At 36.3% G+C, this 17765-nt stretch overlaps 1 protein-coding gene across 2 annotated transcripts in view; it reads left to right on the top strand.

Annotated features, from left to right (window-relative positions):
* The window catches only part of ADAMTS20 (ADAM metallopeptidase with thrombospondin type 1 motif 20), a 189566-nt gene that overhangs the window by 38699 nt on the left and 133102 nt on the right, over positions 1 to 17765 (top strand). For both annotated transcript variants that reach the window (XM_043447169.1, XM_043447168.1), the window contains exon 4: positions 7416 to 7675. In XM_043447169.1, coding sequence (XP_043303104.1) covers positions 7416 to 7675 — 260 coding nt within the window. The remainder of the gene's footprint in view (positions 1 to 7415; positions 7676 to 17765) is intronic.

Below are 17765 nucleotides of genomic sequence, written 5' to 3'. Positions count from 1 at the left end.
TTGGTTTTGTAAACTACTGTTTGCTAAGAACTTGTTAATAATGAAAGTCATGAATATATAAACCAATATGAAATACAGCATTTGGACAACAGCCCATATATGGCCACACAATTTTGCTTGCACCCACCCTCCCCTTTAGTCCACCTACCTCCCCTCACCTGATCATTCTAAATGTCATCTCCCTGCTTTTTATGTAGTGTTACTGCATCCATACATATGTCTTAAATCTTTATTTTGTTTTTTAAGCTACATAAAAATGTGTTGGATTTAATTTTTTTCATTTTTGTCACTTGTAGTTAACAAAATTCACTCATATCATTGTGTGTTAAAGCATAAAATCAGATTTCTTCCAAATCATTCAAACAGACTTTTGACAAAGTCTGTACAATATTCTTATCATTATTTCATTTTCTATAGAGATTAAAGTCTTGATATCTGTATTGGTAACAGTGTGTTTATTGTTAAATTACTGTTTTCTTTCTATTTTTCTTTTAACCTTCATTGTCAAGCAATATGTTTAGTGGTTAAAATCGCTGACTTTGGAGCCAGATATCTAGGATTTCAATCTCAGATGTGCTACTTATTACTTAAATGTGGCTGGATTTTAGTAATCTAATTCTGTGAAACTTTTGCTTTTTGATAGACAAATTTAAGCTACCTTTATTTGTGTATGAACCAGTTACTTTTTTTTCTGGGTTTTGAAATGAACCAGTTATTTGTTTTCATTTTCAGCTCAGTCAGTTCAGTTGCTCAGTCCTGTCCAACTTTTTGGCCCCATGGACTGCAGCATGCCAGGCCTCCCTGTCCATCACCAACTCCCAGAGTTTACTCACAAACTCATGTCCATTGAGTTGGTGATGCCGTCCAACCATCTCATCCTCTGTTGTCCCCTTTTCCTCCCGCCTTCAATCTTTCCCAGCATCAGGGTCTTTTCAAATGAGTCAGTTCTTCATGTCAGGTGGCCAAAGTATTGGAGTTTCAGCTTCAGCATCAGTCCTTCCAATGAATATTGAGGATTGATTTCCTTGAGGATGGACTGGTTGGATCTCCTTGCAGTCCAAGGGACTCTCAAGAGTCTTCTCCAACACCACAGTTCAAAAGCATCAGTTCTTCGGTGCTCAGCTTTCTTTATAGTCCAACTCTCACATCCATACATGGCTACTGGAAAAACCATAGCTTTGACTAGATGGACCTTTGTTGTCAAAGTAATGTCTCTGCTTTTTAATATGCTGTCTTGGTTGGTCATAACTTTTCCTTCAAGGAGTAAGTGTCTTAATTTCATGGCTGCAGTTACCATCTGCAGTGATTTTGGAGCCCAAGAAAATAAAGTCTGTCACTGTTTCCCCTGTTTCCCCATCTATTTTCCATGAAGTGATGGGACCGGATGCCATGATCTTAGTTTTCTGAATGTTGCGTTTCAAGCCAACTTTTTCACTCTCCTCTTTCACTTTATCAAGAGGCTCTTTAGTTCTTCACTTTCTGCCATAAGGGCGGTGTCATCTGTGTATCTGAGGTTATTGATATTTCTCCCAGCAATCTTGATTCCAGTTTATGCTTCATCCAGCTCAGCATTTCTCATGATGTACTCTGCATATAAGTTAAATAAGCAGGGTGACAATATACAGCCTAGATGTACTCCTTTTCCTATTTGGAACCAGTCTGTTGTTCCATGTCCAGTTCTAACTGTTGCTTCCTGACCTGTATACAGATTTAATTAACTGTGTATGTGAACTCCTTAGTCTCTGTCTATTGTGGATACTCATCTATAAAGTGGGATTAATAATAGCACTTACTTTATATGCCACTGTTAAATAAGTTGGGCTGCCCTGGTGGCTCAGCGGTAAAGAACCTGCCTGCCAGTGCAGGAGCTGTGGTTTCCATTCATGAGTCATTTGGAAGATCCCCTGGAAAAGGAAATGGCAACCCACTCCAGCCTTTTTGTGTGGAAGATCCCATGAACAGAGGAACCTGGTGGACTATAGTCCATGGGGTCACAAAAGAGTGGGATATACTTAGTGATTAAACAAAAATTAAATGAGTTGATATAAATAAACAAATTTGTTAGAAATGAAAAGTTGACCCATAAACAAGGAAGGAGTTTGAGGTGCTGACCCCCCGTTCAGTGTAAAATGTACCTTTACAGCTTGCTCTCCATATCTGTGGTTCTTCAGATCTGCAGATCATAGTCCTATAGTACATATTTATTGAAAAACATCTATGTATAAGTTGACCTACACAGTTGAAACCCATGTTGTTCAAGGATTATCTCTACTTGATTTATAATAGACAATATATGTTGTGTTGTTTGTATTTCATATTAATTTTATTCTTTCTTTTTTTTTTTCTATTTCCTTACTTTTGCTGATTTTTCTGTTCTTAAGTCATCCCACAACACTTTGTACTGAGTATATTTTTCCTTTGATAATGTGCTTATTTTAACAGCAGTGTATACGCATACCTATACTTAACGGATTTTAAAGGAATATAATAACTATATCCTTTTTGGCACTAAGCTATGTGACATATCCCAGTTCCTTCTTAGCCCACTGAAATTTTCCAAAGTGATTATTCCACTTTTCGCTGTCTCCAGCAGTATATGAGAGGTTCAGGAGCTCCGCATTATATTACCATGCCTAGTTATTTATTTATTTATTTTTTTATTAGTTGGAGGCTAATTACTTCACAACATTTCAGTGGGTTTTGTCATACATTGATATGAATCAGCCATAGATTTACATGTATTCCCCATCCCGATCCCCTCTCCCACCTCCCTCTCCACCCGATTCCTCTGGGTCTTCCCAGTGCACCAGGCCCGAGCACTTGTCTCATGCATCCCACCTGGGCTGGTGATCTGTTTCACCATAGAAAATATACATGCTGTTCTTTCGAAACCTCCCACCCTCACCTTCTCCCACAGAGTTCCAAAGTCTGTTCTGTTTCATTTTAGACATTTGGGAGGACATACAGTTAAATTTCATTGTGTTTTAATGTGCGTTTCCCGGATTATTGGTAATTTCTGGTACTGTTTCCTGTGTTTGTGCCTTTGAATTTTGCCTTTTGTGAAGTATTCAAGTCTCCCTTATTTTTATTATTATCTTATTTCTTATTTGCAGTGGTTAATGATGTAATCTGTATCTAAGTCCTTTGTTTATATTTATTCCAGATACCTCTTCCTTTTCCCATAATAATGTTGTTTGGTGAACACAGTTCAAAGTCTTAGTTTACTCAGATGAATAGTCTTTTTGGTTAGTATTTTTTGTGTCCTAAAGTCCTTTCTCAAACAAAAACCAAGACTATGAATATATTCTGATATATCATCATTTAAAAGACAGATGAAACATGTTTGAGATCTTTTCCTTTTTTAAAGTTCTTAGAAAAATTTTGAGAAAGTAGTGCTATTTCTTCTTTAAAAGCTTAGTCATGTTTGCTGTTGAAGTACTTTGAGTCTGGGTTTTTGGGGAAGAATTGATTAGAGTTCAATTTTTTTAAGTTTTGTGGCTGTTAGATTTTCTAATTCTTCATGGGTCAGTTTTGGTAAGTTGTGTTTTCTTCAGAAATGTCCTAGAAAACATTTCTTAATTTGTTTGCATCAAGTTGTTTATAATATCTTCTTAATGTTATTTTTTCCATTTTTTAAACAATTACTCCAGAATTGAACTTTAAATTTGAATTTGTATATTGTTCTAGGGATTCTTTTTTTTTTTTTACTGTGTATATTGTTTATCCAATGTTTTCATTCCAGTTTGGAATTCTTCTTTCTTTCTTTCATTATTTCAGCCTACACAGAGTCACCTATTCTAACTTACTGTCAATCTGACTCCTTCAAGCCACAGTACTTCCTTGATTGTGTTCTTATTTAGCTTACTATTAACCAGTGAGATGTTTAATTTTGTAGCACCCAGGCTAGACAGAACTTTGGAGCTATCTCAGGTGGAGATATTGACAAGCCCTGGTAACCAACCATTCAATTTTGTTTCTACTATTTTTGATGGTTTTAGATAGCTAATAAATAGAATCAAACAGGATTTATACTTTTGTGGCTGGCTCATATTTAGTTATCAAACTATCATCAAGATTCATCCATATCAGAGCATGTAACAATTTCTTTTTTTAAAGATGAATAATCCATTTTCTACATATACCACATTTCATTTATCTGTTTATCTATCAACAGATATTTGAGTTGCTTCCACCTTTTGGTTATTGTAAATAATGCTGCAGTGAACATGAGTGGGCAAATATTACTTCAAGACTCTGCTTTTAATTCTTTTGGATATATACTGAGACATAGAATTGCTGGATCATATGGTAGTTCTGTATGTAACTTTTGAGGTACTTTTATACTATTTCCCATAGTGGTTGCACCCCGTTTTATAATCCTACCATCAGTTCATGAAGGGTCCAATTTCTCCATATCCTCATCAACACATTATTTTCTGTTCTTTTTAATACTAGCCATCCTAATGGATTTGAAAAGATATCTCATTGTAGTTTTGATTTGCATATCTCTAATGATAAGTAACATTGACCATCTGTTTATATGCTGTTTCCATTTTTTTTTACCTTTGGTAAAAGGTCTATTCAAGTCCTTTTCCCACTTAAAAAATCAGGTTATTTTTATTGTCATGAAAGTGAAAGTCATTTAGTCCTGTCTGACTCTTTGTGACCCCATGGACTATATAGTCCATGGCATTCTCAGACCAGAATACTGGAATGGGTAGTCATTTCTTCTCCAGGGGATCTTCCCAAGCCAGGGATCAAACTCAGGTCTCCTGAAATTGCAGGTGGATTCTTTATCAGCTGAATCACAAGGGAAGCCCAAGAATACTGGAGTGGGTAGCCTATTCCTTCTCCAGGGGATCTTTCTAGCCCAGGAATCAAACTGGGGTCTCCTGCAGTACAGGTGGATTTTTTACCAATTGAGCTATCAGGGAAGCCCTTATTGAGTTATAAGAATATATATATATATGTATATATATATATATTTGTATATGTGTACATATGTATATGTAGTGGGTATTACCTTCTTAGCTCCTCATCAGATATGATTTGCAAGTATTTTCTCCCATTGCATTTCACTCTTTAATGCACATACATTTTTAAGTTTGCAGTCACATTTGTCTTGTTTTTTTGCATTTATTGCCTGTACTTTGGTGTCATATCCAAATAATCACTGTCAAACCCTCTGTCATGGAGCTTTTCCTCTGTTTTAGGAGTTTCAAAGTTTTAGATCTTTGTTTTAGATCTTAATTTTTAGACCTTAATCTAATCTTAATCTTAAAGTTTTAGATCTTAATCCATTTTGAGTTAACTTTTACATATGGTGTAAGATGAAGTCCAATTTCACTCTTTTGCATGGACATATCTAGTTGTCCCAACACCATTTGTTGAAGAACCTATTCATTCTTCATGGGCTGTCCTTAGCACACTTGTCAAACATCATTTGACCATATAAGTAAGGGTTTCTTTCTTGGTTCTTTATTCCATTGCTATTTATGCAGGTCATGCTATGGACATTCTTATGCAAGTGTTTTCTGGACATATGTTTTCCTTCTTTTAGGTATCAGGATTGTAATTGCAGGGTCATGGGATAGGTATATGTGTAATTTAAAAATTGCCAGATAGTATTCTGAAGTGGCTGAAACAATACTTGGTATTATCAGTCTTTTAAGTTTTAGCCATTTTGTTAAGGTAGAGTCACTTTTTAAAATCTTTTGATTGAATTGTTATTTAAGGATTAATTTGAGATAACTTTAAGTCCTTCGATATGTGTTCATTTTTTTTTACTCTTCCCACTAGAGTATAAACTTTATTAGATGCTATTTGCTGCTTGATTTCTGATGTTTGCTGACATTGAGCAGGTACTCAATGAAATTTTATTTGAATGAATGAAATGAGTGAACAAATAGTTAAAACATGCATATTTACCTTTTTCCTGATAACTCTGGAATTTGTGTACGTCAGATATATCTAGGATCTTCTCCAGAGTCAAATAATTAGTCATGAATATTTTGGTGGGTGGGCTTCTCAGGTGGCACCAGTGGCAAAGAAGCTGCCTGCCAATGCAGGAGGCGTAAGTGATGCAGTTTCAACCCCTGGGTTGGGAGGATCTCCTGGAGAAGGGCATGGCAATCCACTGTAGTATTCTTGCCTGGAGAATCCCGTAGACAAAGGAGCCTTGCAGACATGACTGAAGCGACTTGGCGCAGCGCAGCACATTTTGGTGGCTGACTCACCTTAGGAAAAATACGGCAGGACAAAGTGTCAGGAATCTATATTCAGTTTTCTAGACGCCCATAGTCTCCCACTGAACTATATTTTAAAACTTAACAGCGTAGTAACATTAAAAGGCAGGATAGTTTTAGAAATTAGAAAAAGCAGTTCATCTGTAGAAACATTGTTCAAGGACTTTAGTTTCATTTTTCACAACCATAGAGTTGCTACTAATTTTAAAGGAAATGAATTATTTTTGTACTACAGGTTTATATTCTGTCTAACCCTTGTAATACAACTAAATCTTGATTGTTGTAGTATTGATGATTTGACTTATGAACTATCCAGAACCTTTTATTTCTTCTTACCTGTTTTCTTTGATCCACTTTCCTGTTCTAAATACTTTCACCAAACAATTATCAGAAAAATTAGCAGAGAAAAATAAGAAAGAGAGTAGAGGAATAAATTGAAGGAGAAGGAAATAAAACAAACACTCAAGCTGCCTATGAAGATTTTTCCGTTAGCACAAATATCGTGAATTTAGAAGTGACTTTTATAGACGGACTTAAAGTGGTTGCCGTAATAATCCCTAATGTTTTAGCAATTTTAATGCTGTATTTATATATAAACAAACATAGTCAAAGTAATCAGGTATTTCATATAATCAAGTATTACAAAATTTACTTCAACATTTGAACTTCTGGGTTTGAATGCCATCTATTGTTGTATGGATTCATTTTCTTTTGGTGCTCTTTAGATATTGCATAACAAAAAATATATTTGTTTTCTGTACTTTATGAAGCTTTATCCTATAAAATATAATTTCTCTGTAATGAGATTAGATGCAGTCAGTGGCTTGAGGACCCAATTTACCTACTGAAAAAAGCCTAATTTCTCCTTGATTTGTTTTTATTTTCTCCCCAGGGGTTAATACACATTTTGAATAGTCATGGCTGTTAAAGTAAGACTTATATATGGTTTCGTTAATGCAATCTATGAAAATGTGAGGATTATATTACTATGAGTAATAGTAATGCTTATGATAATGCAGTATAAGACTTTAAAATAAGTTTTTTGTCCTTATATTTCACATTGGAAGCAGATGTAAAAGTATTAAATATTTTTGGCCCTTCTATTCTGTGCAGTATTTTGAGTCACATCTAATTTAATGACTCTACATTATTATATTCTTTCCCCACCAGAAAGTGAAATAAAGAAAACCACTTTACCCTTTCATAACTACAGCGACATGAATGAAAATCTCAATATAAAGGAGGAAAGAGTTTTAGGATACACTTCAAAAAATATATCTTTGGAAGATGAAAGAAGTCAGTTCCATTCCAGGAAAAAACGTTTTTTATCATATCCAAGATACGTGGAAGTTATGGTTACAGCTGACTCTAAAATGGTTCACCATCATGGACAGAACTTGCAGCACTACGTACTAACTCTGATGTCAATTGTAAGTAAACTTAACAGGTCCTTTGTATTTTCTAAAATGTTTTACATAATATTTTTTCACATATATTAAAAATTTCCCCAAACTTTAGATGTAAGCAAATTGTTTATATTTAAGCCAAAATATCTTAATGAAATTTAAATAGATATTTATAGTAAGTATTCCATTCTGCAACTTTTTAAAAAATCTAAAAACCTTTTAAACAAACCACTTAGAGAAAGTGCTTCAATCTTCACTTCATCACGTGAATGACTTCTGCCCCCTAGTGACAGAACTGATCTTTTGCCCTTTCAATCTGAATTTTTAATCTTGTTTCTGTACAGATGGAGGGGATACTAATTTTACTACTACTGCATTCACCAAATCAAATTGGGACACATCTTTTAAGTTATAGAAGTATTTATGGTAATAAAAGGAACTTTATTATTAATAGAGCTGCTTTACCAAACTTGGGATGTAAGACCACAGAATCTTGAGATCATGGCATTCGATCCCATCACTTCATGGCAAATACTAGGGGAAAATGGAAACAGTGGCAGATTTTATTTTCTTGAACTTCAAAATCACTGGACGGTGACTGCAGCCTTGAAATTAAAAGACATTTGCTTCTTAGAGGAAAAATGATGACAGATTTAGACAGTGTATTAAAAAGCAGAGACATCAGTTTGCTAACAAAAGTCCATAAAGTCATAGCTATGGTTTTTCAGTATTCATGTATGGATGTGAGAGTTGGACTGTAAAGTAGGCTGAGTGCTGAAGAACTGATGCTTTCAAACTGGTGCTGGAGAAGACTCTTGAGAGTCCCTTGGATAGCAAGGGGATGAAACCAGTCCATCCTAAAGGAAATTAACCCTGAATATTCATTGGAAGGACTGATGCTGAAGCTGAAGCTCCAATACTTTGGCCACCTGATGTGAGGAGCCAACTTGTTAGAAAAGACCCTGATGCTGAGAAAGATTGAGGGCCAGAGGAAAAGGGGGTGACAGAAGATGAGTTGGTTGGATGGCATCATGGACTCAATGGTCATGAGTTTGAGCAAACTCAGGGAGATAGTGAAGGACAGGGAAGCCTGGCGTGCTCGACTCTGTGGGGTCTTAGAGTCAGACACAAGAGTCAGTCAGTCACTTAGTGACTGAACAACAACAGCGAACAATCAGATCACAGTAGCTATAAGCACTTTTGATCTGATGTTAACGTCTCTGTTGAGCAGTGGTGGTGGTGAGCATATGAACAGATTTCCAGTGTCAGTGAAGAGTATCAGTTTCGTGTTAGTGGTAGCTCTCTGTATACATAAACGTACATAGGCACACATGTACACATGTATGGGCTTCCCTGGTGGCTCAGATGGTGAAGAATCTGCCTCCATGCAGGAGACCCAGGTTTGACTTCTGGGTGGGAAGGATTCCTTGGAGAAGATCCCCTGGAGAAGGGAATGGCTACCCACTCCAGTATTCTTGCCTGGAGAATTCCATGGACAGAGGAGCCTGGTGGGCTTCAGTCCATGGGGTCACAAAGAGTCGGACACAACTGAGGGACTAACACACACACACACAAATATATACACACATGTACCTACTGTCTGCGACATTCCTGGATTAAGTCCTGTTCTTTGGAAGTAATTGCTAAAAGCAGCTCTTTCATGCTCAGGAGTATCTTGGTTTAGCTGATGAAATTTATAGTTTCCTCTGTTTATTCACATTCAGGGCATTGGATCATATCTCATATTCACAGGGAGGGAATTCAGGTCTGCTTGGCTGAAAAGATGGACCAGGACACATCTATTATAAATTTCACTTAGCAAGAACTCTCCCATCAACTTCATTGTGACTGGAAAGACCCTAAGACCTTGTTATTTTCCTTACATATAGCATTTTATCTTAAACTCTTATAAGTGCTTCTGTTGCCTAAACAAAGTATCTGATATGAAATGAGCACTCAGTAGTTAGTAAAAGAATGAGTAAATAAATGATTAAGGTAATCCTTTTTTCAGAATAAGTGACATTATGATGGGCAACAAACAGATATCATCTAAAATGCTTTTTTGAAATTTGTGTGTGTTTTATTTACTTGGATTGAATTTTTAAAGTGACAACACAGCTCTACATACAGATTTATGTTGATTACCTTTTAACCTCTGAATCTGAAGTAACTATCTAGCTGTATAATTATCTAGATGTGTAATTATTTAGATACTGGTGTCGCATGCTCATTGTGAAGGGATTCTAGTGAGAACATTGACATGAAGGATGCTGATTGATTTATAAGGAACTATATCATTTATATGGAATAGTGTGGGTTAAACTTGGAAATTTTATATGGTTGAAGAAGATATTCATTAAGAAAACTGGAAAGGTGATAGAGATACTGAAGAAAAATATTAGATTTTATAAGTACAACAAGTTTTGATGTTAAGTGACCACTCCCATATCAGTGCTTTGGAAATACTGACTCTAAGAGGTAAAGGAACACAAGAGTAATTTTTGAATAGCTTCATACAGTTTTGGTGATGATGCCATCCTCAGAAAAGTTTTGTCATATGTATTTTATGATAAAAATCATTATAATCACAGTATCAATTAAAAGATATTGTGATGTACCTTGTGAAGTTGTCCATGGGGGTTTTAAAATCAGAATTCATCAGTGACAAAGTCAACCTTCTGACATCATGGAAAGTAAATCTGGTTCTGAGATTGCTTGAAACTGAAGACGAATGCATGCACGTACCATTCCCTTGGTGTTTAATCCCATTAGGAGAGCCTGTTTCAGTTAAGATGAAATGTTCGTAGATTCTGTCTGTTAGCTTGTGTTTAGCTTTCTTTCACAGGGAAATACTGCCACAGTTGAGGAATGGGGGGGATATTCCAAATATAGATGTTGTTGTTTAGTTACGAAGTCATGTCCGACTCTTTTGCAACCCCATGGACTATAGGAGGAAAAATTTAGGTGGATAAATCTCCCTTTTGAGGTAGTTTTGGTTTTATACATGCTTTTTTCCCTCTTCAGAGGTCTGATTTCAGATGTCTTAAGATTACCTGGGTTTTTGTTTTCTCTATTCCTTTTTTCTTTCATCAAATGTTTAAATAAGGATATAGGAAAGTCCGCAGACTTTATGATTTTGGACATGCATTGTTATTTTATTAGATAACAATAGTGGCTATAGCTATGTTTGTAGATGTAAACCATATTAAAGGTAAAAAGAAACTTGGTGAGTCAACAGACTTGTTTTGCTTGGGAGTTTCTTAGTTTTAGTATCAAAAGTCTTATATCCCTGGGAATCCCTCAGTTCTGAGCAGACAGGGACAGTTGGTCACACTACATGGAGACTCATCAAATATAATCCAGCTTGTTTTATCTGCACTTGTGAAGTCCATTTCCAGATTGCTCTAAAGAAGTAGGAGGAATGCTGTCTCCCCAAAACTGTCCCCAAATGTTGCCAGTTGAAGAAGAAGCCATTCAGGTTTTGTGTGTGTCCTAATTTTTAAAGAGACATTAACTGTATTTATTCAGACACACTTGGTGTATTGCTAATATTTTTTGGTCATAGTAATTTAGGAAAAAGACGAGAACATGTGATTTAGACCTGGAATATGATTGAGAGTCATTTAAAGAAAAGTTCAAAGTGACGAAAGAGATTTTGTGTTGAGCTCCAGATATATTGGGGGAGATTGCCGAATGCTTTCAGCGTTGAGCAGATGGATTGTATACATATGTTAGAGAGGGGATTATCTAGCTTTACTCATCCCATACAAAGTAAACAATTCTGCTGTCTTCTCAAACTTTTCCTTTTCTTTCAACAGTTTAACAATATCTGAGTGCAGTGGATATAGAGATAATGTGTGATTTAATTCACCTTTTAGAGATCTTTACTCATGTTGTAAAAATAGCTTAGTGATCTCCATTCAAAGAGTTTCTAGAAATAACATTAAAATTAGCTGGGAAAAGCACATTTGTGGTGTATAGTGTACCTAATGAAATAAGTGTGTGTTAAATGAGCAGAGATGTTCAGTTTTTCACTACTCTAAAATTTTTCCTTAGAGAATTTGGGTGACATTATCAGGTTAAAATGTCATTTTAAATTCATTATTAAACTATTAAGATGTATTTAAATTAGGAAAATTACTTTTCTCAACAGATTTATTTTGATATGCAATGACTTACTGTTTAATAAACCTTGGAAATATTGTCAGAAGCCTCCACACTCCTTTTGTTTACAAAGTTTGATGTGAAAATATTTACCTTGTTACAGATTTAATAACGTAAATTTCAAGAGCATCATTTGTCAGGCATTAGCCCTATTTTTAAAAACACAGTTGCTATTAGAGGCATTTATCAACTAGAAAATTTCACCTACATTACATTGACTTAATATCATTGCTTTCAATTCTTTGAGTTGTCTTTACTGATGTTATTTAGGATGGGGAAAATTTTCAACCACATTAGAATAAAAACTAATGATTTGCTTTTGTACATCACCTTCAACCATTTTATGTTACCTTTTCCTTCAACTCAGTGCTCTACCAGTTCTTCATTCTTTGCATATATTTTCTTTGGACATATGTGGAATGTCATTTTCTAACTTAAAAACAATAACATCTTTCTGATGAGCAAGGATCTTTGTAAAAAAATCTGTTCACTTTGTTAAAATCAGATTTTTTTATAGATAACTTCAAAGGTGAAGGTTGTCAGAAGGTACAAATATCCAGTTATAAGATAAATTACTCCTGGGGATGTAATGTACAGCGTGGTGACTGTAGTTAGCAATACTGTATTTTGTATTTGAAAGTTGCTAAGAGATTGATGTAAAAAGTCCTTATTAGAAAAAAAATTACAACTATATATGGTGATGGATGTTAACTAAACTTATTTTAGTGGTCATTTGCAATACATACACATACATACACACACACACACACACACACACACACACACATCAAATCATTGTATACCTAAAACTAATACACTGATATATGTCAATTGTCTTAATTTTTTTAAATGGCTTTCAAAAAAAGATGGTCTGTAAACATGCCATATATGAACATTTGCTGAAGCTCTGTTTCAAAATAGTTGGTCAGTTAATAGAGATATAATTTGCTTCATGCTTTGCATGAACAGTATGTTGCCTGAGATTTTCTTAAAATATTTAAACAATTTATAGCATTTCTTTTCCTTTTGCTAATTATCTATGAAGCAATGTTTACCATTTTATGAGGCCTGCAAAGCAATATGAATTCTATATGCCAGGGGAAAAAAACACAGAATAAAAGATTGAACACATTTTAATTGGATCAATAAAAGTTCTAATACATAACACTCTAAAATGGAGTGATTACAGTTATATATAATAATATTACATGGTTTTATAGAACAGAAAAGATACCTTAGAAATCTGATCTGGTGTGTTCTACAGTATAGTCTGTGGGGTGGGATACTAGTCCTGTGGCTTGTTCATGGAGGGAAAAAGAGAATTTGGCCAGGCAGTTGAGTGAGATGCTGCATATAATAAAAACCTCTCTTGTAGATTTAATATTTATGCATGTATATTAGCCTAGTCAAGACTCCATGAAGATATCTTTTTACTCAACTTTTCTCCAACTGTGGAATAATTTTTTTCTTTAAAACAAATGTTCTCACACCCTCTTCCCAACAGCTTCTGGTGAACACTAATCCAATACACCAAGGGCATTGTGACCAAGGGTGCTTGGTGTTCAGTGTGGTGGGGGGTATTGAGACAAAAAGTAGATAAATCTATTTCCAGAGCTGGCCAACTGGCTTGTAACTAGTAAGAGCCAGAACTGAATTCTAGGTCGCCTGTCTGTGTAGGACTTCTGAGGCCGTGGTCAAGTGACTGTAGCAGGACAGTGTCTCGGGGTAGGGCATGAATCACATCAGGGTCTGCAATAACTTTTGTGCCAAGAGCTATTTAGGAAGTACTTAGGATAGAGTGCTGAAATTTCATAAGATCAGACAAAAGTAGTCAGAGCTGAAGCTAGACTGCCTTGGGTGGAAATTACTCTGTTGCTTCCAGCTACCTAACCTTGAGTGTGTTATGAATTTCTCTGTACCTTAATTTTCTTATACGTAAAATGGACACAATAGTTTCCAGCTCATGAAATTTTTTGTGAGAATTATTAAATGAATTAATACATTTAAAACTTAGATCACATCTGATACACAGTAAATATTCAATAAATATTATTTCTAGTTATGTATTTATGAGGAAATTGCAAACATGATACCCTATCATTACGGTGGCCTATTATGGGATGGCAGTTTTAGGGATAAGAGAAGCATGTTGTCATGGTAATTAGAAAGACTTCTGAAATAACAAGTAGGCCTTCTGATCATTTACCTGCCTGATTCACCATTCAGTTTAATTGAACAGTTATTCAATAAAAGCACCTCTAAATATCCAAATACTGTAAAATATATATATGTATGGAGTGTGAGCACATAGATTATAAACGTCAGTGCATAAAACAGCAAGAAGTAAGTGTCTACAATTAAATAAGCAAAATGACCTTGAAGAGATATGCCATTTAATTTTAATTAATTAATTTTTATTGGAGTGTACTTGCTTTACACTGTTGGGTAAGTTTCTGTTATGCAACAATGCGAACCAGCTATCTGTATATGTAATCCCCTGTATATGTATATCAACCTCCCACTCCTCTAGGTTGTCACAGAGCACTGAGCTGAACTCTATGCTACAAAGCCTCTTCCCACTAGCTTATCTGTTTTACACATGGTAGTGTATATAGAAACATGGCATTTTAGTGTTAAAACAAAATACCATCCTGAGGATTTGTTTGGGGGTATATATGAATAATTATTTAAATTGAACCATCTGTGTCTTTTACTCCTGGAAGACCGAATTTTTAATGGTATTAGGTAAGCCAGTAGATATTTAATAAATATTGAAAGAGATAAAACTGTGAAGCTTTTGGATCCTTTGCTTTCAATTTGCCATTCTATGATAACTAATTTGAAACACATGAACTAGGATAAACACTATACATAGCATATGCCTTTTCTTCTGAATGTAGTAAAAATAGCTGTCATTGATCACTGTGACCCAATTCAGTTCAGTTCAGTCACTCAGTCATGCCTGACTCTGCGACCCCATGAACCACAGCACGCCAGGCCTCCCTGTCCATCACCAACTCCCGGAGTCCACCCAAACCCATGTCCATTGTGTCAGTGATGCCATCCAACCATCTCATCCTCTGTCGTCCCCTTCTCCTCCTGCCCCCAATCCCTCCCAGCATCAGAGTCTTTTCCAATGAGTCAGCTCTTCGCATGAGGTGGCCAAAGTATTGGAGTTTCAGCTTTAGCATCAGTCCTTCCAATGAATACCCAGGACTGATCTCCTTTAGGATGGACTGGTTGGATCTCCTTGCAGTCCAAGGGACTCTCAAGAGTCTTCTCCAACACCACAGTTCAAAAGCATCAATTCTTCAGCGCTCAACTTTCTTCACAGTCCAACTCTCACATCCATACATGACCACTGGAAAAACCATAGCCTTGACTAGACAGACCTCTGTTGTCAAAGTAATGTCTCTGCTTTTTAATATGCTATCTAGGTTGGGCATAACTTTCCTTCCAAGGAGTAAGCGTCTTTTAATTTTGTGGCTGCAGTCACCATCTGCAATGATTTTGGAGCCCCCCAAAATAAAGTCTAACACTGTTTCCCCATCTATTTCCCCTGAAGTGATGGGACCAGATGCCATGATCTTAGTTTTCTGAATGTTGAGCTTTAAGCCAACTTTTTCACTCTGCTCTTTCACTTTCATCAAGAGGCTCTTTAGTTCCTCTTCACTTTCTGCCATAAGGGTGGTGTCATCTGCATATCTGAGGTTAACCCTGATCTAAATGCTTTTCTTTAAAATAAGTAGTGTTCTTTATTTTTTGGTATTGTTGCTTTTGTTTGTTTTTAATTGGAGTATAGTTGCTTTCCGAGGTTTTGTTAGTTTCTGCTGTACAGTGAGGTGAATGGGCTGTATGTATGCATATATCCCCTCCCTCTTGAGCCTCCTCCCACCGCTCCCTCCTGTGCATGAGGTCATCACAGAGCAGGGAGCTGAGCTCCTAGCGCTAGACAGCAGCTTGCCGCCAGCTGTGTGTTTTAACGTAGTGATTGCATGTCCGTGCTGCTCTGTTAATTTGTCTCACCCTCTCCTCTCCATTCCCCACCCACCCATATCCACAGGCCCCTTCTCTATGTCTGTGTCTCTATTCCTGCCCTGAAAATAGGCTCATCAGTGCTATTTTGCTAGTGACCTAAATGCTTTTTGTACACCATCTCATTTAATCTTTATAGCAGCCTGGTCATTAGGTGTTATCAACAAGTGGCAGTTAAAATTTGAATTAAAAGGACTCTGCCTCATAACATTGCCCATCTTGCATAATTACTTGAATTATCTTTTTTCCTAAAGTTAAAATTTAAAAGAAATTTTGCTGAAGTAATATATTTAAAAACGTAGTGTCAGAACACTGGGAATGTGTTTCTAGATTCTAGCTGGTTGGTTGGTCACTTTTCAATCAAGGAGCCGCATCTGTTTCCTTCTGAAACTGAAAACATTTTTGTGGTTATTTTATAGTTTATATTATATATCAGATTGTCATTTGTAGGCAGCACATTCCAGGCAATGCATACATAAATTACTCATTTAGATACTTCACAGTGCCTAAGCTTTTTTCTCTGGAGGACCAGGAATGCATGCTGGCCAGTGACAAGTCTTTGCAATTGGCTTTCATTAAAAGAGCCTTTGTGCCTACATTTGAGGTGCTTTGTTTACCTTCTAGTTTGACTTAGGGAAGCATCTACTTTTAACCTCACATGATCAGAGGATAACTCAGAGGCACACATATGGATATACTTTGTTTTTTACAATAGATGATCATTTTGCATGTAACTCTCTCTATATTAGTTCAGCCATAGATTTTTCCACAGCTGCCATTTTAAAGTGAGCAATACTGCAATACTAGCCCACCAGTTTGAAATTGCCAGTCATCTGCCTGTCTCTGTTTAACTGAACTCTTAACTCCACTGGGGTGACCATCACTCTTACCAAAAAAATGCTAGAACAAAAGACATCACTGCAGGTAAAATGGTTAATCTGTATTTGTGGTTGTACAGCTAAAACAATAGGAAAAATGCTAGAAAATTTATTTAAGTTCATGCTGACCTACAGGGTCAGCATTTCCAGAGATGCTTTGGGGTCTGGTTCTGATGGTTCTCATGTTATTCATTATGTTGAAGCAACTTTGTCTGATCGGATCAGGGCTCCACTACTGGTACTTCTAGGAAACTAAGCTCCACAAGGTCAGGGACCATCTTCTCTTCCCTGTCTTTGGGTCTGTAGCCAACAAAGGAAGGAATAGTTGCTGAATATTAATTAAATAAATGAAAGAAGTAGCACCACCTGAAGGAATTGCTGTCTTCGTTTGGGCAGTGGTCCAGGAGATGGTGATCCACATTCAGAAGCAATTTTCATGGCATGGGTGGCCCAGCTCCGGAAAGGTGTATCTCTACAGAAATCCTAGGCAGAGGTGTTGGTCATGGAATATACTCTTGCTGTCTGACAGCCTCCATGGTGGCTGTAAGAGGAGGATATTAATTGGTGAATTGTACAACACTTTCACTATGAGCCACAAACTGAGCCCATGCAGAGTCCCTTGTAGAATTGCACTCTCCAGTTTTTGAGAGTGGAAGACCAGATTGTGACTTCTTCTGTGGCTCTTTGCTGACTCGATGGACATGAGTCTGAGCAAGCTCCAGGAGTTGGTGATATACAGGGAAGCCTGGTGTGCCATAGTCCATGGGGTCACAAAGAGTTGGACACAACTGAGTGCTTGAACTGAACTGATGACTCTGTGATTCTTGAATTTGTCTCCATGGATTCTAATGGTGCTAAGCAATTAAAAACCATGAGCATATTCAGAATTGAAAATATCCAACCATGGCAAGAAAGATTAGGTAAAACTACCAAAGAATAGGTAAAATTTATGTGTTTATTTTTATGGAGTATTTTGAACACATAAATTGTGAATTGTGACATAGAATAGAGTGAATTTTTTGCCGAATCATCTAGAA

Source organism: Cervus canadensis, chromosome 25, assembly GCF_019320065.1.
Source record: "Cervus canadensis isolate Bull #8, Minnesota chromosome 25, ASM1932006v1, whole genome shotgun sequence".
NCBI classification, from domain to species: Eukaryota; Metazoa; Chordata; class Mammalia; order Artiodactyla; family Cervidae; genus Cervus; species Cervus canadensis.
Note: the sequence above shows the minus strand (reverse complement) of the source record. Positions and strands in the feature narration are given on the sequence as shown.